Source organism: Phalacrocorax carbo, chromosome 12, assembly GCF_963921805.1.
Source record: "Phalacrocorax carbo chromosome 12, bPhaCar2.1, whole genome shotgun sequence".
Lineage (NCBI taxonomy): Eukaryota > Metazoa > Chordata > Aves > Suliformes > Phalacrocoracidae > Phalacrocorax > Phalacrocorax carbo.
Genome location: NC_087524.1, coordinates 6,413,121 through 6,437,391, shown reverse-complemented (window position 1 = coordinate 6,437,391; position 24,271 = coordinate 6,413,121). Strand labels below are relative to the sequence as shown.

The 24,271-nt window shown below is 49.2% G+C and overlaps 3 protein-coding genes across 3 annotated transcripts; 2 read left to right on the top strand and 1 right to left on the bottom strand.

Annotated features, from left to right (window-relative positions):
* The first annotated feature begins 6,674 nt into the window (after positions 1–6,674).
* LOC135315542 (homeobox protein VENTX-like) lies at positions 6,675–7,776 on the top strand. The gene is given in 5 exon segments (XM_064464477.1): positions 6,675–6,985; positions 7,067–7,091; positions 7,093–7,130; positions 7,132–7,375; positions 7,462–7,776. Coding segments are annotated over 5 exon segments (933 nt in total).
* An 8,711-nt stretch (positions 7,777–16,487) lies between these two features.
* On the top strand, positions 16,488–18,006 carry LOC135315541 (homeobox protein vent1-like). The gene is made up of 3 exons (XM_064464476.1): positions 16,488–16,725; positions 16,885–17,123; positions 17,647–18,006. The coding sequence occupies exons 1-3, from the start codon at positions 16,488–16,490 to the stop codon at positions 18,004–18,006; spliced, it is 837 nt and encodes a 278-aa protein (XP_064320546.1).
* A 2,799-nt stretch (positions 18,007–20,805) lies between these two features.
* LOC135315540 (homeobox protein vex1-like) lies at positions 20,806–22,397 on the bottom strand. Its single transcript, XM_064464475.1, has 2 exons — positions 21,894–22,397; positions 20,806–21,177 (listed from the first exon to the last, which is right to left on the bottom strand). The coding sequence occupies exons 1-2, from the start codon at positions 22,395–22,397 to the stop codon at positions 20,806–20,808; spliced, it is 876 nt and encodes a 291-aa protein (XP_064320545.1).
* Between the last annotated feature and the right edge of the window lie 1,874 nt (positions 22,398–24,271).

Sequence of the window (24,271 nt, the reverse complement as noted above, 5' to 3'; positions counted from 1 at the left end):
CGCTAGGAGCGAAAGTCCCGTGCAAGACGGCCGGCCGGCCGCGCCTGCCTGACGCTGCCCGTTAGGACCAGGCAAACGCGAGATGGCAGAGATTTTTTATTATTATTCCATTTTTTAAAACGAATATGTGTGTGCGTTCGGCTGCTCCCTTTAATCTTTTAGAGAAATGCATGCACACACAACTTCATAATTTTAAATCTTAGTTACCTTCTCTCGATGTGTAATGCACTTACTGGTGTAACACCTGTTAAAGGCAGTACGCTGCATTGCTTGGAGGAAACACAGGCATTGAATTACACGTTACAGGGGCAGTGTTAAGCATCTTATCTAACTACATTCCTGTCCTCACCCATTATAGGCCAGCTTTTCCCTTATCAGCAAAACAAGGGGAGGTCAGGATGTGCCTGTGCGCCCTGTTTTGAGGTGCAGTGAAGGTAGATGGACAGTCGTTTGTGCTCTGTTGCTACAGTTCTGCATCGTGCCAAATTTATTCCCTTCCTCAGCTAATAGTAACATTTGCAGGGTACTTAATGGAAGTGGCTGGAAGAAAGAAAATAGGAAGAAACAATGTATAGTGAAGAATACAGAAGAGGGGAAGAAATAACTAGAAACATGAAATGGAGAAGAGCCTTGAAGTCGGGGGGGGGGAGGTAACATTTATTTCCATTTAATTTGAACAGACTGGTTTTGGAGCAATACAAAGATCTGATTTGTATTAGGTGTGAGTTAAGGGAAGGGAGAATCAGTAAAATATTTTCACCGCTGGGACCAATGCATTTCAAAGCAGCATTGTATGGCATAGACCAGGATGGGCACAGAGGGTGATAGATGACCCAGGGCTGCCAGCTGTGATAGCTCATTCTCCTGCTGACTCATCACGCTCAAATGCTAACTCTAAAAACGGGGGGGAGGGGGGGCGGGCTGGGAAGATTAATTCTTTAATAGCTGAAAGTGAAAAACTACTTTTAGGAATTAAATGCTTTAGTCATAATACTGCTAAATCTCTTTAGGAGGTATTTGTGGGGAAAAGAAAGTCAAAGAATGGAACATTTCACATTTAATGCATTCTTAGTTTTATATGTAACAGGTTGTTAAATGTAACCTTAGAAGTAACCATCGTGAAAAAAATTATCCTTCAGCAAAGAAAGAGACCTTGATCTGGTATGTGAAGTAAGCCTCTCTGCTAGGTTTTGAAAAGATTTCAGGGTGTCCAAGTGTGACATTTTGTGCTCTTGATCAGATCATTAGTCCAAGTAATCTGACAATTATGTGAATTTGCATATGCACATTATTCTCCGTAGGTACACCTCATATACTAGATAATTCATATTTTAACACAACCCAGATCCTAAAGCATAATTATGCACCTAAAAATTAATCCCTGCCTACTTTGGAAAATAAAACCATGTCTAAAGCCCTTTCACGCTGCTTCCTTTCAACAAATACTTTCAAAAGCATAATTACTAGTCTAGATAGAATTAAACTACATAGAGACTTCTGAGCAGTTTTGTTTGAGGAGTGTTCATTGAGATCTCTCTCAATGACAATATGACAGCAATGAATGCTGAAGGAGGATTTACGTGCCTGAAACATGGCTGGTTTTCCAACTATAATAGTTTGTCTACTAAAAATAAAATAAAAATAAAAAAGAAAGTGTGCTGGTGAACCTTTCTTCTGTAACAACAGTGGCACATGTTTTAAATCTGGTCCTGATTCATATCAACTTTTTCTTTTTTAATAAGCTTAAATTTGGGTAAGGAACTGTTAAAAACATAACACATGGAAGTGTTTTCTTCATATTTACAGCATCTCTCTGCAGAATAGATATTTTTTAAAAACATTTCACCGATTCTGCTTGGCTGTTGGCAACAGCCTTATGGTAAGGAGCCATGGGAGCTCTTGGCACTTTGAGTGCTGTGTTGATTTAGATCAATTCCAAGCATGATGAGACATTTAATTTTCATTTTTTCATCGTCACTGTGTTTATTCCAGGCCCTCCTGGTATTTCTGCACATATGGTCTTTTCATTCCTCACGGAAAAGTAGCTCTTACTCTGTCAAAGATGAAAGATTATAATAATTGATAATAAAGAGATTGGTTAGAGGCCATTTGTAATGATTTTAAGTCCTAAAGAGTGGTTTCTCAGAAATTACAATGGTTGGATAAACATGCCAGGGCAAAGACCATACAAATAGTACAGCGGATGCCAGCAGCCCGTGCTTCACTGGGCAGACCCTCACTGGAATCTCCATGTCCACAGATGAACATAGATCCTCCTCTGTCTCCTAAGCTGCCTTTTTCACTCTTTTAACTGCATTGCCACCTAGCTACTCCCAAGGACCCACATTCACTCTAGTCTCACAGCACCCTCCATGGTTACAAGAAAGGGTCACCTGCTGTTAGAAAATGGCTGTCCCCTCCTTTGGTCTTGTGTCCTTCCACTGCAACAAGGCCAAGTCGTGGCACTTTTCTCCAGTACCTGTGGGGAGCCCAATGTCCTTGGCAGTCCTTAGTCTCTCTTGGTTCCTTCAAAGCTTCAGTAGGAAGGGGATACCTCGGAGCACAATCCTGCCTCTCTGCAGGGCTCTGAGCAGGCTGATTAGGGCAGGGCTGGCCTTTGAGTTGGAAGATGTGGAGCAGCAATTAGTTCTCAAGGGCTGGGCTGTTATCCCAAAATATGTCTGTTAACAACTGCCTCGCAGGCATCCAAGCAGGACTGGCCAGTTCTGGAGAACCTCCTCAGCCTGAGACTAATGTTGCATGTATACACTTCTGTGGAGCTGCTTTGCATATAAGCACCATTATCTTGATCCCATCCTACCTGTGCCAGCCAGATATCTATAAGGCACTTCTCAGCCTCTTTGGATGCAGCTGCTGCTCACAGGAAACATAGGGCTCAGTGTCAAGTGACAGATCTCAACACGCTTTCATTCTATTCCCCTGAGTGCTAAAATGTTCCCTTTTACATTCCCTCCTACAGGATGGCTTGGCCTAGGGTGGCATTTGGCATTATAATCCTCCATCTCCTTTGGCCTTCATGAAGCTGATGGTCCTTATTTTCATGGGGAAGGTGCTGACTCCCCAAAGAGAGCAACTAGGTATCGTAGAAACCTCTACATAAAGTATTGTCGTTATCTTAAGTAAATGGATCTCAAGGCTTCTGCTAGTGGCAGTCCTGTTGGTACGTCTGAGCTCTTTGTCTTAACGCCCTTGCAGGAGCAGAGTGAAAGGTCCTATCTGTTCCTGCTTCACTCCCTCTGACAAATTCCCAAGGACTTTAGCATGAGCAGGTTTTCATCCCATTGGCAACATCACTTGATTTTAAACATGGTATTTCTGAATCACAGTTTAGCAGAAGGTTTTCAAACAAGCACCTAATGAATAATACATAGAAAGAAGGCAGCTTAAGAGTTTTAGATAAAATTAAACTAGCAGCTGTTAAATATTGTAGCAGTCATTACATCCAGAAGTCGTCTGCCATCTATCCAAGATACTTACACATTTTATGTGTAATGGAAATGAGATTTGGTTTAACCTTGTCACAACGTGATCAATTTGTGCCGCTGAGAGCTCAACATTTGATGCTGGCTTTTGGCTGTGACATTTGCCTCAATAAAATGCAATTAATAAACCAGCAGTGTATAAAGATGTAATTTGCAGCTCAGATGGTGAAAATATCTTAAAATCTGCAAAGAAACTATGTGACAGATGTATCAGTGGATGTTAAAAACCGAGATTTTCTACTTTTTAGAGCACCATTGTATGTCATGTATTCTTTTTGTCCTATCCAACAGCCTGCCAGGTGCCTTTATGAGTCAATATAAAATAAAGCTGGAAAAAATAATGTCATACATATAGACTGTTTTATGCTTAAAAAAAATATTTGTATATATATATGTTATACAAAGTATGTAAGTAGCATGTAAGTATATGATTTATATTTTTATATATATATATATATAGTGACTAGGAATTGAAATAATTCTGGGCACAAGGGACATATTTCTCTCCTTGGGATGGGATCTTGCCCCATCTGTGATGCAGAATGCTGTTGAAGTAAAGAGAGATATTTAAATTGAGAAGGAAGCTTGCAGGAAAGTTACGCTTCCTTTTTCTGATGTTCATGAGAATTCAGTCCTTGAGAAAAACATTTTGCCTCACCGCAAAGGAGGCTTGGCAGGATTTTTCAGGCAGGCAATGGCACTAGTGTTCCCAGTTCTGACTGGAGAGGCTGCTTCCAGGCCACATATGAAACACAGCTAACTCAGGGGACTTATCTTCTAGCAACTCAGTTAACAGAGCAGACTCCTGCATGTCGCCTCTCCATCTCCTGCCTGCTTGTTCTGCTCTAGGAAATACGTTGGCACCAGAATTGGCTAATGCTCAGAACACTGGTATTTTGAAATATTTCCTCAGGTTTGTGGTGGGGGTAGCCTTCACATTTACCTAACGAAAAGAATAGTTAAGAACCTGTGCTTGGAATATTTGGGGTGGGGCAGGGAAAGGGGTGGGGGTGGTGGGGATTTTTTATAAAACAGAGGAAATTTAAGGCCAGTCATGTATATTTTGGTCAAGTAAACTTTCTAAACTTTCCATTTTTAATCAGAAAGTGCTTGGGAAGAATAAATGGATTAGGTTTTAAGTGATTAGATATCAAACACTATCATACAGTGAAAAAAACCCAAATACATACATCCCGCACAGCTTTGTTCGTGCTAGAGATGTTTGTAGGCTTCTTTAGGTATGTAACAGATGTACAGGAGGCATTAATGGTAGAACGTTTGTTTAGACATTTTTACACCAGTTCCTTTAGTTTCCTGCAGGAAGCTTGTTTAGTGGACTCAGGCTACGGCTGTAGTGCAGGCTGCAGAGTCAGTCCCTACCTATGCAGGTGAAAATCAAAGGGCTCCAGGAGGACTACGGTCATGCCTGGTTGTGATAGCACCCACAGGTTCTAGACTGGTTATTAGCTGCCTTTAAGTAAAGGTGACACCAGAATTTTTGTTGGTCAGAGACAATTAACGCTTGAACTGTGGCATCACTGGTAGAGCAGAGGAGGACTCAGACTATGCCACGAGAATGAACAAGCAAGGAGAGACAGCTCAGAAGGCATTCAGAAGTCAAACCTGAACATCATTCAAGGAAACAATTTTCTAGTAAGCAGAAAATGGTAGGATTTAGTGATGGATGGATGGATGGATGGATGGATGGATGGATGGATGGATGGATGGATGGATGGATATAGCAACCATCCTTTGAACAAACAGGAAGTTGAAATGGGTTTAGGAAGAGATAGAAGAAGAGGGTTTGAGTAAAACTTTTTACTGGATTAATATAAAGAAAAAGATATAACTTTATAAGATTAAAACTGAATACATTGAAAGACTTAGACATAAACTAACTAATTAAATAGGAGGGGTTCAGTCTTCAAGCCTCTACCTCACTGACAGCCTAAGAAATAGATAGAGGCATGGATGGTTATGTTAACTATCATCTCAGAGAAAGTGAATGCTGAGAAGTCCAGCAGGAGTGGCAGAATAACCAAGCAAGTCACAGGGTAAATGGATATTAAAGCACCGGGTTTGTGTGCAGGTGGGAGAGGGTGAGTGTAAAGCAGAAAGCAGGAACAAGGACAGACAAACCAGACACGCAGCCGTGATTTCTGGAGGCACACCAAGGAGGGGTGTGACCGGAGTTATCAATGGTGCGGTAGTTCCACTCTGGTCTTACACAGGAAGGGAGGATGGAAAGGGGAGGGAATGCATGGTTACCCTGCAGTGAAAAGCTGCCTGTAAAGCACCAGGAACCTTTTGTCAATATACTACAGAGGCATTACTGCAGCAGCCAAGCGTTCCTGGTGTGCACAAAACCCAGAGATTGATGGGAACAGTTCTGTAAGACATGCACAAGGTAATAAGAGGAAAGACAGGGAGAGTAAGACATCGGAGGAACCTGTGTGACCTGCACAGCTGCAAGAGATCTGGGAGGGAAAATATTACATGAATTTTGTAACCTCTGCAGAAATCTCAACAGAACGTTAATTCTAAGGCAACAATAGTCTTTTTCTGTCCCTTTAGTCCAAAAAACATACTTTATATAACCAGCCAGGAGCAGGCCAACAACCGAACAGCCTTGACTTCCACATTTTTCTGCTTCACAGCCTTCTCCAAATCCCTCACCCTATATAACTTAGGTCATATAAGGTTATATTAGGTTAAAGGTGCTTATAACCTGCTGCTGCAGTCCCAGGAGAATGCAATGACTGAGTTTATCCACTTGCTTGCCTCAGTCCAGAGAGAAGCAGGCTTGGGAAGATCCCTTTAGCCAGAGGATCTTCTGCCTGGAAAGGAATGGAAAAGACAGCTCTAGAGAAAGGGGGACCGGGAGCAGCAGCGTCCCCTCTCCCGCCCGCGGCCGGGGGTGCTGGGCCCAGCGCGCTCCCCCGGGGGTGCATTCCCCAGCGCCGTTTGAGGCCGCTCAGCTCTATAAATGCCATTTGCATCGGGATAGGATGTAACAAGAGCTGTAAATCACTGACGGCGGAGTGAGCTCCTCCAGGGGCAGACACGGCGGAGCCGAGCCTCCGCGAGCTGTGGCAATGTGTGAACGGTATCTGTTGTCGGGGGGGACGGGGACGACTGATGGCAATTAGATGATACTTATCTGTCCCTTTGATGTGTATTTATACAAACAACGTTTTCCTCTGGGACTTGCGGTATAAAGAAGAAGCCGTGCTCCCCGACACCCACCTTCCCGGCATCTCCGGAACAAGGCAGGATGACCAAGGCCCCTTTCTCTGTGGAGTGGCTGTCCCAGAGCAGCCAGGCCCTCAGGAGCCCCACCGAGGGCTCCCCACAGCGAACATCCTCCGCCGGCCACCGCTCCGTCTCCAGCCCCGGCTTGAGCGAGCGGAGCACGGAGCAGTCCGCCGGGGCCGGGAGAGAGGGCAGGAGCAGGGAGCGCTCGGCGGCGCCCCCCGCTGCAGGTAACCGCGGTCCCCCGCGGCCGCCGGGGCCCCCGCGGAGCTTCCGCGCTGGGAAGGGAAGGACGGACAGGCCCGGCTAAGGACCTGCGTGGGGGCGAAGGAGGCGGGCGGGCGGGCACCCCCGCGGTTCCCGGGCCTGCCTGAGCCCTTTCTCCCTCCCTCTCCCCAGGAGCAGGCGAGCGGCCGTGGGGCGCGGGGCGGCCGCCGCCGGAGGGGGGTCCCGGCGGCTCCTGCCCCGAGGGCGCGGGCGGCAGGGGCGGGCGGCGGCTGCGGACGGCCTTCAGCGCCGAGCAGCTCAGCACCCTGGAGAGCTCCTTCCGGCGGCAGCGCTACCTGGGGGCGGCCGAGCGGCGGCAGCTGGCCGGCACCATGCGGCTCTCCGAGGGGCAGGTGAGCGCCGGGGCCGGGCCGGGGCGGGCCGGGCCGGGGGCCCCGCTAGCCTCATCCCCCCCCCCCCTCCTCCCCCCTTCCCCCAGATCAAGACCTGGTTTCAGAACCGCCGGATGAAGCTCAAGCGGCAGCTGCAGGAGCTGAGGACGGAGACTTTCTGCAGCCCCCCTCCCCCTTACGGACCTCAGAGCGGTGTGCTGTCCCTGCCGCTCGCCTACGTGGCCCGGCCACCGCCTCCGCCCCGGCAAGGGGCTGCCTCTGGGGGCTTCGCCTTGGCGGCGCTGCCGGCACCCACCCCGGACCTCGGCAGCGCCTGCAGAGCACAGCCCGTCGGCTTTTGGGCGGCGGCACCGTGCTTTGTAGGGTACAGCGACCCCAGAGCTTTCTTGCTGGGAGTCTGACTCTCTGATACGGACTATGACTCAGGAGGATTTGCACTACTGAGAGCTATCTGCGCTGCCCTGGCCTGTGACTGCCTGGTGGCGTTATGATGCAGCACTGAGCAAAATATTTTACACAGACGTGCTGGACCATCTGAATCATGGACTTCAGGCCCCTGCATTTATAGGCAACTGGGTAAAATAGAAACACAGTGGGACAAACAGTAATATAAATGGACTCTTTTAATAAACCTAAACTTTTTTCCAGCTCTCAGGTGAATTCCTTCCGCAAGTATTGTAGAGCTATTTATTCTGCCCTATAAGAGACCTCCTCCCCATTAAAGGAAGCATAAGCTCCTTATTCTTTAGATCTATTCTGGCCCCCTGCAATTTACTGAGGGTGAGTGCAAAAAAGAGTGAATTTCATAGATTCATAGAATAGTTTGGGCTGGAAGGGACCTTTAACGGTCATCTAGCCCAAACCCCTGCAGTGAGCAGGGACACCTCAGAGCCCTGTCCAACCTGACCTTGAATGTTTCTAGGGATGGGAATTTCCCTATGTCCTCTAAAGCAGGTATCCAACCCCTTCAGCTGCTTCCTTGGTGGCACTCTCTCTGATGGGATTGCGATTTTAACCAAATATGTGGATACACCTGTTACTACTACTTAATACCAGGCTTACTCTAGTAGCGGAACAGATGCTTACTGTCAGAGCCCTTTAAATAACATAGAATATGAGATTAAGATGTAAAAAGTTACTTTCTAAATAAATATATCCTCATGCTTTGATATGCAGCCTCAGTAGATTAGTAAGGGTGGGCTTCTTGCCTAACAGCTCTTGGAGAGGATCTAGACTTGAAATTTCTTATCAACGAGAGTATCTCAGCATCTCACATAAACCTAATGGGGTATGAGGGTGATGATCAAAAGAAATGTAACATTCCAAAGCTGCTTTTTCCTAAGTAGCAATAAAGTTTGTTACCATTGTGCTAAGCAATTTTAAAATTTGAATAGTGCTCTATAAAATTTAAGATCAAAATGGCCTAATTTCAGGCTGGAGAAAGGGCTCTGAGAAATGATCCTTGACTGATGTAGGTTGCCATAAATCTTTCAAAGTCAATTGTCAACTAACATGAAAAAAGCAATAAAAATTTCCATCCCTTTAGAGTTGATCTCAGGGGTTATTAGAAGATTTCCGGAGCACTTGTAATCTGGGTTCATATAACGAATGGTCTGAAGGGTCTTTGTCAGTCATCCTTGCCCACACCTATTTTCTTTTGCATACAGGGGCCAATCTGCCACTTGAATACAGTTGCCCGGAAAAAAGCAAGGTTATGTGCCACTGAACGCTGTGGCCTTTGCTTTTTCTGAGTAGCTGTCACATTTGGAGATCTCCCTAATTATTTTGTAATCCTTCTTGTAATTTTCTAGCCTTTTGAGATATTAGTATTTCTTGCAAATGTGGCTCTAATGCAAGAGTTCAAAAAAACTAATAAGGTCTCAGGTGCTATCAGTCTTGCTGAGATCTCTTCAGGAATATGACGCACTTCGGGGTTAAGGAAATTTGTTGACACGACATAAAAATTCCCATTGAATTGAGGCTTATTTCCCAAAGTCAGGTATTACTGAACAGCTATATTGATTCAAAGCAAAAGAAAAATCTGCACTTCTCTCTGACTGTTTTCAACTGTCATTAGGGAACTGGGATGTTTCTAGAAAGCTCTGCTATGGTGAATGTTTTTTCTCTTCTCTAAAGCAGTGACATTTTTAAAATAGCAAAACAGTCAAGGCCAATAAATCTACAGTTTACCTAACAAAAGGAAAATAAAAGTGGTCTTAAGCGTGAGACTCGATTTGGTTATCCCGTTTTCAAGGGGATCGTGGTTTAGGGGTTAGGTGAGCCCCTTATAATCTTGCACGGCCTCGGAGGAGATTGCCACCTCTCCTCCAAACGCTTTGCTCACCCCGTACAAAAGGAAGGGTAACAGCCCTTCTTGCTGTTACTTGGAAGCCAGTAACGGGAGGTATCGGGGGGGCTGGGGGGAGGGCAGCACCCTCCCGCAGCCCTGCGGGAGCCCCCAGCCCCGGACCAAATGGGGGGGGGGGGAGAGTGTGTGTGCGTGAGAGATGAAAGGGCTCAGGAGGAGAGAGGGAGAACAAAGTGCTCCCACCCGCGGAGGGGAGCTGCTTCCGTGGGGACAGGGTTTGTGCGAGGCCCCCGCCCCCAGAAGGGTTTACAGGGAGAGGCAGGAGCACACGCTGTCGCCCTCTCCAAACGCCCCGGTGAGCTCTCTCCCGCGGGCAGCTCGGGCTGCGCCCTGCCGGGGTGTCTGTCCCGTCCTTCCCTGGACCCACGCCCGCCGCAGCACCGGGCCCCCCGCGGGGGCCGGGCTGGCGCCCCAGCACGGCTCCACCGAGGTCCCGCTGTACTCGAGGGGGCGGGGGGAGCAGGTCCCCCTCCGTGCAAAGGTTTAGGGCTAAGCCAGAGGCCACTGGGGCTGCCGCGATGGCGTGCGCTGTTGCAATCTCCGCCACCGTTTAAGCCCACGGGGGTTGTGGGGACCGCGCTGGGACAAGCAAGGCCGCGGGGCAACCTCGGAGGTGGAGGCTTTCCTTGCGGCGGGGGGGTGGGCGTGTGCGCGTCCCCCTAGTCCTGCCGCGGCGGGGGCGCGGGCGGGCGAGCGGGGCGTCCCGCCCGCGGGGTACGAGCTGCGGGGCAGAAGCCGGGCTCTGTTTGAAAAGGTGCTAACGATCGCTTAACATAATGACTCCTCGGCCACACTGTATACTCAGCAAGCACACGAACTGCCTCGCCGGTGTTTCGGCAGCGCTAGCTTGCCAACACCGTCCCGTTTCCCGGCAATTGCTCGAAGGAACGCGAGAGGTGGTGCTCGCTCGGCTGGGTCCCTAGCTGTAGCAGATCCCTCCGGATATCTCCGTGCTAATTCCTCTTCTACCTGCTAAAATAGGCTTTCTCTAGAAGGTAACTACTACGTTCCAGTGGTCTAGAAAACTGTGTGTGAAATCATGCCATTTATTTAAAGCGGTCGAATTCTGTTACTAAAACGTGGTTGCGAGTTTTCTCTTTGAACTGGGAGAAATAAACCCAGACAACCCTTCGTGGTTTACTCTTGCTTGGTTTTTTATTTTCCTTTTAAATGTCCCATCCACCGCGGTTGTCCCCCTCCGGCAGCACCAAAGGTGCCTTAGTGCCAGCGCCGGCCCCCCGCCCCCGGCAGCCCCCGCCGGAGAGCGAAGCCGTCGTGCCCCGGCCCCGCCGCCGGGATGGACGCTCCGCCAGCGCGGCGAGACCCCCCTTCGGTTCCCAGCGCTCCCCTGCGTGTCTTTAATCGCATCGCAATAACCATCAGCGCCGGAATGCTCTCCGGCAAGGCAAAGCGTTGTCTGCAAGTCAGCTACAAACGGAGCAGCCGAGCCGATTAGCTGGGGAGGAGCGGAGTAATGCTTGTGCGGTGAAACTGTTGGGGCTCTCGGGGAAGGGGCTGTATAACCTGGAAACGGGGCGGGAGGGAAAATCGCCAGAGCACTAACTTCAAAGCCTTTCTCTCCTGCCGTGCGTGCGCGGAAGGGGGGGAAGCACGATTGAATTAGCACAGCGGTAACGGCCCGGAGCCGTCTGCAGCCCCCGCTCGTTAACGCCTGTCCCAATTTGGCCAGAGCAGCCAGCGGGGGACTGGGAATAGGGTCGGGGTATTCCCCCCCGCAGCTCCCAGACACGGTGGAGCCACTCCAGGGACCTCTTTACAAACCAGGTGAAGTTATTCGGCGTTGTGTGCTAATCGGGAGAGATCTCGCCGTGGCAGGCCATTACATCTAATTGCTGCCCATTATCTCTTTCTTTGATACGCAATTAGATGACAATTAACTTGATAAATCCCACCTAAGTGGGAGCAGGAGGGAAGAGGGGAGTTCTTTTGGTCGCGACTTCTTCCTTGCGTAGGCTTTACTACTTTTCCTTCATAAGCGCCTCTTAAACTCTTAAGCCTCGATATAGCGTTAGCTTCTAATAGTACTTACTAGCGAGCTAATCCTGACATCTTTTTAGTATTCAGGTAGGTGAAGTGTTTTAATTCCTATTTTAGTGCTCAGTTATTCTGCCCGGGCGATCCTGAGCGGCTGCGGAGGTGTCACAAGCCCCAGGCAACGCGGGGACGGCGCGCACGGCGATTCAAGCGCTATTTTGTTTCGAGCTAACTTGCGCTCACCTTACCGAGGCGCTTTGTCCATCACCTGCGCAAAGAGCCGGATGAGATTTCCCCGATACACTGTTTTTAACGCAAAGCGCGTTTGCTGCCACAGCCGGGGACCGGGCGAGCCTGGGCCGGCAGCCTGCGAGCCGCGGGGAGGGCACTGGCGTCGGCTGGTTGCGGTGTGTTAGCCCGCATTGTTCCCGTGGGCAAAGGAGCGACCGGGAGATGGCCCTGTTAGTGTTCACGGGTACTTCAAACAGAAAAGCGCCTATTCCGAAACAATCAATCTCGTTGATGCCTAATTGACTCTCTAATAGCACCTATCAGGACATCAAAGGGGGCGCTGAAGAACCTAGTTAGCATTTCCAAAGGGGAGCAGCGGAGGGTACAAACAGCGATCAGCTGTCCCACCGGCATGGGCAGCCCGGGGAAGGGGCCGGGGCCCAGCCCTGCGACTGGCCACGGTCCCGGCGTTTTGGATGGCCCGGGAAGGAGCGGGGCAGCGTATCTTGTCTTGCTAGCGCTGTCCGGCAATGTTAAACCTCCTTCCCTGCAGTAACTCAGCTTACTGACTTCTGAAAGGCCACCACAGACTCTCTCCTAAAAAAACCTGCTGCTTGTTTGTGCAGCTAAATATGGGGGGGTGGGTGGGGTTGGGGTTGGGTGCGTTGGGGTTTTTCCCCCGGGGGTGGCATTGCAGTTTTCTTACTGCATCCTCTACCATCTCCACTTCTCCAGTTTCGTCAAGAAGACTTTAAAACCTCTGTGCTTTTCAGAAAGATCAATAAGATCTGCCTATGACAGAGCAAGTAACTTCATAGCCCAGGAGGTCCCAGGTCTGGAGACCCAGTACATCAGCTCTTAATCTATGATAAATATTATGATAGATTGCTCAGTGTACTGTTTTTTCAGGGACTGCTTCTTAGAAACACGGCTAGTAGAAGGGAAGCTGGGAACCTGAAGATTTGCCCAATTACACTAGAGACTTTTCGAGAAGGTTTATTCTTCTATTTTCTAATTTGTGGCCACTTTTTTCTTATGCTGTCACACAAAACAGGTGGGATGGTACGTTGGAGGACTTGGCACACCAACAGCATTCTTGGGGAGTACAAGTACTTCAGCTTCTAGTAAAGGGTGAGCTTCTAGTAACTGGTGCGGGAAGTGTTGCAGCCTAGATAATGGGCTGAACCTTCCCCCCAACGATACATTTTTGAATGTAGACCTGCTACAGTCATGCCTGTTCTCATGGGCACACGTGCTTCATGTGTGTGCACAAAGCCCCAGAAGAAATATTCCCATTGTGTACCAGTGAGATAAAGCTACCATTTGTCCCTAGAGGTCTTGTAGAGTTCACATGAAAAGAGCACTTTTTCTTGATGACCTTAGCCATAATTCTCACATCCTGGCATTAATCACTGAACCTAAATTTCAGGTATCATACTGAGTTGCAAGTGCACATTAGTTATCAGTAAATTTCTTGAAGCAAGCATGTTTCTTATAGTTGTAACGCTTACGTGCAAAACCAGAACAATAAATACTTTGAAATATGATTTGAAGAAATGGGTCCGCTATATTCTTAATATAAATCACGTAACAAAAATATATGTATCTTCCAAGATTCTGCAGTATCTCTGAGTTCTGGGTATACAGAATTCTACGTGAAAAGGCATTAACTTCCCTAAACACTGAGATTTGTTTTTGATCGTGGTTCTGTCTCAGCTGAAGTTTCCAGTGATACATAAGAATTGAGAGGAAGTAAATTTGTATCTCCTTTAAACACCATATTTCTGCAAGGTGAGAAGATTTAACTGCAGCTGCAGAGCCTCTATCCACCCAGGGTCCGGTGTCGTCAAAGTTTTCAAGTTTCTCAAGCTGCCACCTCTTTCTGATGGGAGCTACAACAGCCATATAACACCTCTCACCCCTTCCCCATCTGTTCCAGGGTTTTGTAGTCCACAGATGCAGCTATGTTCATGGGGGGTGTGTTCTAGGGTTGAGTATAAACATCTTGTTCAACAGGCAGTTCAAACTGGATTCTAACTAAAAAAGTCAGTTTTCATTGGCTTTCAGAAAACAGTGGGACGGGTCAGCTACTTCCTTGCCGCCTCAGTCAAATGACAGGGGAAATGGAAGCAGCTATTCAGGGGTACTAACAGTTTCCCTCTGTAGGAAACATAATGTATAAAAGCAAACGTGTGCTCTGGTCTCTTTGGGCACAACACTGAATGGTCATTTTATGTCTGGTTTAATTTTGGCGGTAGGGGTGAAGTGTCCCTCCCTAGATGGTAGTCCCTGGGCGTCCCTTTGTGCCTGGGTGGGTAACTGCAGGGCACAGGGGACCCAGGGCTTGGCATAAGTTTCATCTTCTGCAGAACTGGTGGGGACGCCCCCTCAGGGGCAAGCGCACTGCTTGCTGGGCAGGTGTATGCTCAGCTTAGGGGCTCCTGAATCCCAGTGGTTTTCAGATACTAACATCCAAACTTGTTTTTGGCAAGGCAGTCATGGTCTGCAGATAGTACGCAATGCGTTACAGGAAGAACTTGCTGTAGATTAATATATATGTAGTGGAGCCTGAGTTTCTCTGCTTGGATTTGTCCACACGTGGTTATTCAGAAATGGCTGCTCCGAATTAAGATGGAGATAGTGAGTATGGTGGTACATTTTCTCCAGAAAAAAAGAGGGACTATACACAGGTGGATAGTTCAGGAATAGTTATTAAATCTAGGAGTTATTAAAATTAATGTGCAGGCACTTAGCCCTTTTGGGGACAGTGAGTCACCTATCCGTGCTTGACTGAAATGTGTCTGGAAAATGCTATGGGGTTTCAAGGCTCCCCTGTTACGGTGGTTTTGGCTGGGTCAGTGGCGCTCACAGGTATGTGCTTCTGACCCAGGGAGGGAGCCTGGTCTCCAGCTCAGTGTTCAACTGCTTGGGCTTTTGTGCTGGCTTGTGTGTATCAGCCAAAGTTACAGTCTTGCGCTACTGGTAAGTGAACCTCCTTTAGCGGCTGTGCCTGGCACCCCAGAAGGAACAGGCCGATATGGCTATCGGGGTGCCGAGGCAAGTACAGCCTCTCCCGTTCCTGCCCTTAGGGGCTGGTGTTGTAAGCAAAGCTCCAGGAGGAATCCAGCTCCTGGGCTCTGTGGGCTTGGTAAGGTTTTTGCATTGCTTTAGTGCCCGGGCTTTATCACTCCCCTGGAGCCAGGGTCGGGATAAACTGGTGTGGCCCTTGGGGGTGGGAGGGGTTGATAACACACTGTCGGGTTACGGGAACAGTTGAAATGATGAAAATGGGTAGCATTAAAATTATTTTCTCCTCTGATCTCTCATTATAAATTAGGGAGTTGGTTTGGTTGGGGTGTTTGACCCTTTTTTTTTTTTTTTTTGAGAAAGAAAACTCACATCCAGTCTTACGTGAGGGAACAGAGATTTTTGCTCTGTTCCTAGAAAGAAAAAAGCTCCCGCCCCGTTAGACCCAGGTTTATGGGGTTTACTCTTTTCAGTTTTGCCTCCTGGTTGGAGCGCCGAGGAGTTTAGTGGAAACTGAGATCCTGCCAGCGCATTCATCCAGTTACAGGGATGGGATCGCTTCCTCTGGTCTTTAGGAAGCACCGAGGGTTAGCATGCGTGTTACCCAAGTATCGCTACTGCCAGTGGGGTGATGGTCGGGGAGGTCTTTTTCACTGTGGTGGCTAAAAGCCGGGTGTCAGTCGGACACAAGAAGAGGCCGGACACGGGCTGAGCTGCCGGGATGTCCCTTTCCCCACCCGAGCTCTGCTGGGGAGGGTGTCTTAGTGTCCTCCCTGCATGAAAACTGCTTTTCGGGAAGCGACGTGTGGATTGGGATGGTTTTGAAGTTGATGAGGTGCGAGCTTTGCTGCTCACTTAGTGCTTTGATCGCTAAACTCACTGGGAGACCGGTTGTGTTTTCTGGCTAGACAGACGGCGCCAAGTTCAAGCTGAGAGGGCCCGCGGCCCCGCTGACTCCAGAGCCCCGCGCGGGGGTGAGGGCTCAGCCCCGGGGAGAGGGACTCCTCGGTAGAGGTTCCCCACGGCTTTTCCCCGGGCGGCTGGTCCCCGCCGCTCCTCCGAGGTGAGGCGCCCGGCGGCGGGTCTGGCAGGCCCGGCGTTACCTTATCCCTCGCCTCCCGTTCCCGGTTTCGGGTACCCGCGCAATGCGGGACCCCGCGGCTGAAAAGGGAGCGGGTAAAACCGCGCCGTTATCGGCACCGCCGGTATCTTTAAACGCCCCTTCGCGGGGCCGGGCCTGCCCGTGCCTTGCCCTCCGGGGGAGAGGGGCAGCTTTGCACTTCAAGGGGGTCTCCCCGGCCCCGCAGACACGCTGGAGCCAGGGGCTGTGGACATTTGCCACACGTGTGAACTCCCCTCCTCGCTGGCAGCTGTTATCTCTGCTCCATTCCCACTTTGATGTGGGTTCACACTTGCAAACGAGCCCGCCCGGGACCGGAGTGTCCATATAAGAGCGGGCCGAGCCCGGCGGTCCCGCAGCCCCTCTCCACCATGAACCAAGCCCAACTCCCTTCGGCAGAGACCAAGCCCCACGGGGTCAGGCCCCACATCTGCTGCGCGCCCCCTCCCCGCGCCCCCACCTCGCGCGGCGGCGCCCCCCTCCTGCTCAGAGCCCAGCCCCGGCGAGGGGCGCCGCGGCCGAGCCAGCCCGCGGCCAGCGAGCCCTGCGCGGCGGAGCGGGGCCGGGACAGCCCCCGGCAGCCCACCGACCCTCACCCGTCGGAGCCAGGTGGGTGAGGAGGGACAGGGAGAAGAGGGGGGACACGGGACCTCGACTCCCGTCGGTGCAGCGGCCCGGCAGGACGAGGAGAGGCGGAGGCAACCCTCCTCCCTGCCTCTGGAGTCTGGGAAAAGACCTCACCGCCGCCCCTTTCCCTGCCTTTCGCAGCTCCCGAAGGCGGCTGGCTGAGCGCCGACGAGTCCTCGGGCTACGAGAGCGAGAGCGCGGGCGGGGATCGAGCCGCTGCGGCGGCACCGGGCGGGACCCGCGGGCGGCAGCGGCGGGCGCGGACCGCCTTCACCTCGGAGCAGGTCTGCCGGCTGGAGAAGACCTTCCAGCGCCAGAAGTACCTGGGGGCCTCGGAGCGGAGGAAGCTGGCGGCTGCCTTGCAGCTCTCGGAGATGCAGGTGGGTCCCGGAGGAAGAGGATCCTTCCCGCCCCCGCCGGGCAGGGGCAGCCGGGCGCAGTGGCCTTCCCTCGGCCTTCCCTGCCCTGCAGCGGTCTTCAGCTGGTGTTAGCAGGGGCTGCGGGAAGGTTAGGGGCATCCCTCGGGCATTAACAAGTTGACACTCGGGGAACTTGGGGACACTTTGTACCGGGGAGGTGTCGAGGTTCCATATTGTTCCTTTTTGAGGTGAACGCCTTCTCCTTGATGTACAGCGATCTGCCTAGACCTTGGAAAGTTTATATACGATCTTAAAGACTCCAAGTGATTAAGCTAAAATCGCTGAACACGGACACTCTTACCCCCTACACCCCCCGGGTCCTCGGCCCTCGGCTAACTAGGGAGAAAGCATCCCTCCAACTCTGTCTATTCGAGTGGAGCAAAATGGCAAAGGCAGCCGAGATACAGTTTAGTTCGCACGTTATTTTTAAGCAAAGTCTCCGATATGTCTCCTCCACCCCCACCCCGTTCTTTCTGTTACTCAGATCAAGACCTGGTTTCAGAACCGGAGGATGAAACTGAAGCGGCAGATACAGGACCACCAGCAGAGCCTCGTGTCTCCGGCTCCGCTCTACGGCTACCCGCCGGGGAGCCCACCCGCCCTCTTCCAGGAAGGGCTCCGGTACCCCTTTGCCCCACAGCACCAGAGACTCCTGCCTTTCACCCCGGTGCCTGCTGTGCAGTTCGGCTTCTCCTTTCCCGGATATGATGCACTGCAAAGCACCTACGGCTTTATGGCAAACGAGCTGCCCTACTACCATCAACGCTTTTTTCCTCATCCTTCTTTCCACCCAGCTATTCAGAACAAAATGGACAAACAATGCCACCCTGTATATGCGTTATAGGGGAGGGGGAAAAAAAAAGGGGGGCAGGTCAAGGGGGAAATGTGTTGTGTGCTGTAATGTATTATTTTGTGCTCAGAATCTCTTGTCTGATTTGGAAGAGTATGTGTTTATTATTTTAAGTTAAATATGAAAAGGAATAACTTTATATTTGTACTAACTGACATTAAAATTTATTAGATGTGATGCCACTCTTAATAGCCTATCAAACAAAAAATTAGTATTTTTTCAATATTGGCAGTCTACTATCTTCATTCAAAAGACACTGGAAAGAAGCTGCTGAAAGGAAGCTGGAGGGAGAAGACCAGTAGCAGAAACTTGCATTTGCCAAATTTCCCATGGCACAGGGCAAAATTATTAAAGTTTAGTCTGAAACTGTCATGTTAAGAAACTGGGTTTCGTTGATATGAATAAACTTTGAACAGAGTTACATGTGCTAACTCTGTAAGGTCGTGCTTGTGCGGTGTAAATGACTGTGGTCACCTGAACTCTGGTTTTGGGTAACGGGGGAGGCTTTAGATGGCTTACCTGACTTTCCTACGCTCCTGTGGGGACACAGTCTGTGTGTTGTGTGCATTTGGGAGCCTGGACCTTCACCGTTGCGCTGTGCTTTTGGCTAAGCGCTTCCTCCAGGAGGAAGGATAAACTGTTGGTGAGTTTTTCTTCTTGAATATGAATCAATTTATTGCTTTGCATTTCCAGTCCCAACTTCTACCCAAAAGCATCAGCTGTATTAATTACAAATGCTAATTAAGTTGGTGTGTCTTTAAACAGGCAGTTTAAAGCCTTCAGTATGGAATTTTAAAGTTTTATAATTACCAAAACACACCTTGTGTTCGGTTCATAGCCATATCATCTAAATGGGGGTTTAATCTGCAAATTCGGCCTTTGATTCACCATTAAATGTTTATGATAGTTGCATATTTTGAACTTCTTTTAGTAAATTGAGCCCTTCAGAAAGAAACCTTTAAAGCACTAGCTCAAGTTTTTGCTCTAGCAATCACAAAATCTGCTGTTTCTTTGTGGGGTCAATTTTTACTCTCTCCTGAAATAGCTTGGTTAACACTTATTTCTTGTTCTTTTAGAGTTAATGAATTTTCTTTTATTCACCTGAAAGGTCTTCTAAATGCATCAGAAACTAAGCTGATTGCTAAATGTTCCCCCTCCACCCTCCAATCCAGTTTCGATTTAATAGCCTAGGGGCTTCTCACTAGTGAAGGGATGACTTGGGAGAAGAAAAGGGAATTTTCTCCAATTACACTGTTCCAAACCAAATGCAGACTGAACTCCGAGAAGATCCAGGTCAGCATGTTGGCAGCAAGATTTCTAGTCGTTGGGGGAAGCAAGATATTGAATTACAGGCTGGCTGTTCGTTAATAGTCATGCTGCACCTTCCCTGCATTGTTCAAAGTGACTTGAGAAAAACATGTCCCTTCAGCCGCCTAGCTGCATCTGGAGCAGTGCTGGCCTGGCGTGGCACGGAGTTGTCGTCTGGTGGGGAAGTGTCTCCCACCCTCCCCCTAGACAGGAAAAGTAAGGGTGCTTGAGAGCAGCCTCGGAGATAACCTCGCTGCGGCTCCTTTGCTCAGGGATGTCTTTTTCACCAGAGGTTTAACCAGACAGGAGATGAGGCCGATTTCAACTTTGCTCTCCTTAGCCCCACACCCCAACTGTTAATGGGAGGGGAGAGAGGGGAAGAAGGGAAAGCACGGCACAAGGCTCTTGGAGGCCCTGTTTCTCAACTTTTTTTTTTTTTCTCACGAGCAATCTCTACATGAAAGAGACGGGCGTTTTGTGCGGGGTTTTTGTTGTTTTTTTTTTTCCCCCTCTCTTGACAATTGCAAAGTAGTCTAACAGGCACCTGGCAAGCAGGTTAGGATGGTCAGGGGCAGGGAAGGAGATGCATACCTGCTGCAGTTTTATGCTGATTCAAGATCCCTTGTTTCCCCATTCCCTAAAAGCTCAGCTTTGCCATTCTCCACAAAGCTTGCTTCAAGATTTTAAAGAATGGCCCCAAGTGTGCCTAACAGAATCCTGCAGTTTAAAATTAGCGAGGCTGCCAAGTTACAGGTGAAACTTTATAAGTAAAACCAGAACATTGTCATTTTGAGTGTCCCAAGAGAACAACTCCATCCAGTGTTTTCATCAGCAGATTTAAGTTACATGTTTGGCATTGGCATCAAGATACACACTTGTCAGTTAATTCCTTAGGCTCACCTCTCTTTAAATGCATAAATGGGATATCTGCCTCAACCAACAGGGCAGACGGCTTTAGGAATGGTGCAGAATATACAGCTAAAAGACAATACTGGACAACTTGTCCAGTTTTGTTCATAGGGCACCACTTTTGGTACTGCTTTCATTTCAATGGGTTTGCAGTAGTTTACAAATCTTTCCTTAAAAACCCGTGCCTAAGTAGAATGGTCAAAGCTTTTTAACACTTGTCTATTACATTACATAATTACTATGTAAATTGAAGTGTAAAGAGTACTCCCCCTTTTCAGTGGAGATCTCCACATGATTACAGGTTGTTTTCTGAAACAAGCCTTTAGGTAGGAAAATGTATATAGAAGTTCCAGTACAGCATAGTGAAGACTAGGAAAAAGGGAATTTTCAAGTCTTCTACTTCCACCCCCAGTATTACCTCTGTAACACAAGCAAATTCTTTTCTCCATTAACATAAAACCCCAAAATTGATTAAAAAATGGAATCAATCTATTTTGTTATATTAAATAAGTTAAATAATTACTCTGAGAGATATTTGGCAGTTCCTATTTAGATTACAGATAATCTTTGGCATCTTTAACAGGAGGGAAGATACGGCTGGAACCTCAGTCTTTTATGGTCATCAGTTAGAGTCATTGCTGGAATTACAGAAGAGTAACAAGATAGTCCTGGGCTGGGAGGCAACAGTAAAGCTGGACTTGGCAAAACGGGCTGAAGGGACTGAGCTGGAACAGAAGGTAACAACAAGGAAGGGCTTGGCATAGCTGTGTGAAGGGAAACAGCAGAGGTAGAAGAGATACTGATGTCCATCCCATGAGAGTATCTGGAGGTAGCAACATCTGGGTAACAACGATAGGGCAAAAATAAGCCTGAGAAAAGAGCTTCCACCCTGGCATCTTGAGTCTGACGTTTAAACTTCATACGGCGATTCTGAAACCACGTTTTTATCTGAGGATAAGAAAGAAGGAGTCAAGAGCCAACCCACTTGTCCCTTTTCCATGCAGTAATACATCCTGAAGTCAGGCTTATTGTCCGAGGGACAGACTATATGAACAAGATATTGCAAGATTTAGGGCAAATAACATTGATCTATATTCAGTGTAATTGTCTAGGCATGAGGAGGAATCAAGCTGTGGCAGCTCCATGATGCACGGCAAGGCAACACCGAGAGATCAGATTTGGACCAGGACTGTTAACTCAAGACTGATGTAGCGGTGTGAAAAGGGCTGGGTGGGGCTATTTCTGTTCCGAGGTAATTCCTGCAGTACTACCAAGCATAGGCATAATTTTAAGCAAGAATTAGCCTGAAAATGGAAATTCTGGTGATTGTGCAAGTATTTTTTTCTTCCGATGAGGTCTCAGCTTTTAAGTCTGTATTTACCGTTTTCCATTTCCGTCTTGTCCCTGGTTTAACACAAACTCCTGGCGGACAGCAAAGCCGCGCTAGATGAAGCGGGGACGTAAGCTTGGTTTAAGCTTGTCCTCTGCCGGAGGGGCAAGGCAGAGAGGCGGCCTGACGCGGGGCACCTGCGGGAGCTGTCACTGCCCCTGTTCCCCCGTGACCGTGAGGAACCTGCCCCGGCAAAGGCGGGCGGGGGAGGCCGCGGTCTTTAGGCTGCGCTCAGGCGGGGAGGGGGGGGCCGGGGCGCCGCGGCCGCGCTCACCTGGCTCTGGGAGAGGTTGAGGAGGGCGGCCAGGCGCCGCTTCTCGCTGGCGCCGATGTAGCGCTGCTCGCGGAAACTCCGCTCCAGCTCCTGCAGCTGCGCGGCCGAGAACTTGGTGCGGGGCCGCCCGGGCGCGGTGGGGCCGCCGCCGTTCGCGTCGTGCCCGGGGCTGCTGCGACCCGCGGCCTCCCGGTCCCGGAGCGCGGCTGCGGGGACACGCCGGGGAGGGGGGGGAAGGTCAAGGGCGGGGGGCGGCGGTGACGTAGGCAGCGGCCGCAGGTGCGGCTGCTGTCCCCTGACGGTCTCACGTGCCGGGACCGTTACGCTAACGGCCGCCACCAACCGTCCCGTCGCGCGACCGGCCCGTGAGGAGAGGCGGGACTCACCGAGGTCCGCCGGGGTCTCCGGGCCGCCGGGCGGGGAGCGGGGGCCGGCAGGCCGGGCTCCGCCACGGCTGCTCTGGGCCAGCCACTCCACCGAGAAGGGTCCCTTCCCCATCTCCATCTCCGCCGGTGCCGCCGCCGCCGCTCACTGAAACCGCCCCGGCTTCGGGGGGCAAACATTTAAAGCGCCTTCCGCGACGTGGTTTGAAAAGGCCGCAAAGCATCAAATGAGGGCCGAGAACAAAGGACCCCATTGAGAGGCGCTTTAATCTCCCCTTTCAGGTGATTGTTACATCCGCCTAATCTCGCAGCGCCGTAGTCAGCAGAACTCAAGGCTACCTGACTTGGCGCCAAGTTCAGCTCCGAGTCGTCTCCTGACCACGTAGTTGCCGATAATTGCATCACGGCCTGTGCTTTTTGCGCTGCCCAAGACTCTTGAGCCGTGCCATGAGTTTCAATCTCTGTCTCCTGATATGAAAGACAAGTATTCGGAAGGGACTGGTAACAAAGGAGGGCACAAATAAACTTAAACCCAAATTCGGAACCCCTCTTCCCTGTTCGAGGCAAGGCGTGGAAGAATCCCGTTGCCTTTCCATCAGCAAAGGAGAGTGACCGGGGGTAGGAACAAGTTAGTCCTCGAGCTTGCAAACCGGTAAAAATTACAGAGAAACAGTGATACTAGCATCTTCCCGATACACCTATGAGTAACACGCTGCACCTTATCAATTCAGGGTGGCCAAATGTTGTTTGAACCAGGAGTCAGTTGGAAATGCAGGATTAAATATTTTTCACTGCTGTCCATGAGGCAGAGTGCTGCAGTTAGGACTCTCATCTTCCTCTGAAGTGTGAGGTACAGTTGTTGACATCAGTTTATGTAGTATCAGAGATTTAAAGAAGTCTTCAGGGAGAGAAGATTTGAAACTAGATCAGAGCGGCATTAGCATGGCAGTTTGCTAGGTCATTTGTAGAAAATAGGGTGGGAAGCTTTGAACTATCTAATAGGTAGCAAAATGAGTTAATTCTTAGGAATTTAAGAAAAAGATTAAGCAATGCACAGTTGTATTTCGGGATATTGGACAGGATAGGAAACACTGAGAAAATGCCTAGTTGGCTTGAATTTATCTGTTCATGTTTTAAAACATGATCTCCTTTCCCTGCACCCCAAGAAAGAAACGTGTGCATTTCAAAGTAAACAGTTCTGATGTTCTTATAAAGTAGATCAAAGAAGAGGAGTGTAAGCTCTGTTCAGAGGCAGTCTGTTCAAGGATGATTCAGATAAGGGTGAGAAAAGAACCACTTCTGCGGTCTGAAGTGGGCCTGGGATGGTACAGTCCTAATCCTCTACAAACACAGGCCAACACATTTACAGGTTGTTTCAGTAAACAGTCACTAGTGCTTGAGTCAGAGATAATGAACTAGCTTTCACGCAGAGCTGAACATGTTTGAGACAACATGTTAATTCTCAGACTTCAAAGAACTTCGCGTCACCTTTTATGAACGGTGATGTATTTGTAGTGAGATGGCAAAAGTCAGATAATGCTACCCTTCTGGCTCTTTTTCCTCTAAGGCTTTTTTATATTTTCTCAGGCAGGAATACTATTTTCTCCCATAAAACGTAATGACATTTATGTGCCCTTTTGTTAAGTGTGCCGAAGCATGTCATAAGTACAAAGTTTTTAGATTCTGACTTTGAATATTATTCACACACAGTTTTGCAGTTATAAAACGTTTTGTTCTCCTTGTAATAACAAGAAGAATGCTCTCGAATATCCATCTGGGCAGTCTGTTTTTAATTTTTTTATCAGCCTGAAATTTCTAGGAGATGACTGCACACACTTCGAAGTAAAGAAGTGACCTTGCAGAGCTGACGTTTAGGTTTTACTGAAAAGCTTATCTGAATAAACTAACAGGGATGGCAGCTGCATTGTCTTCATGTGCTTCTAATTCCACCCACAGCTATCTACAGCTTTTAAAAACAGTTAAGATGTAAGTTAG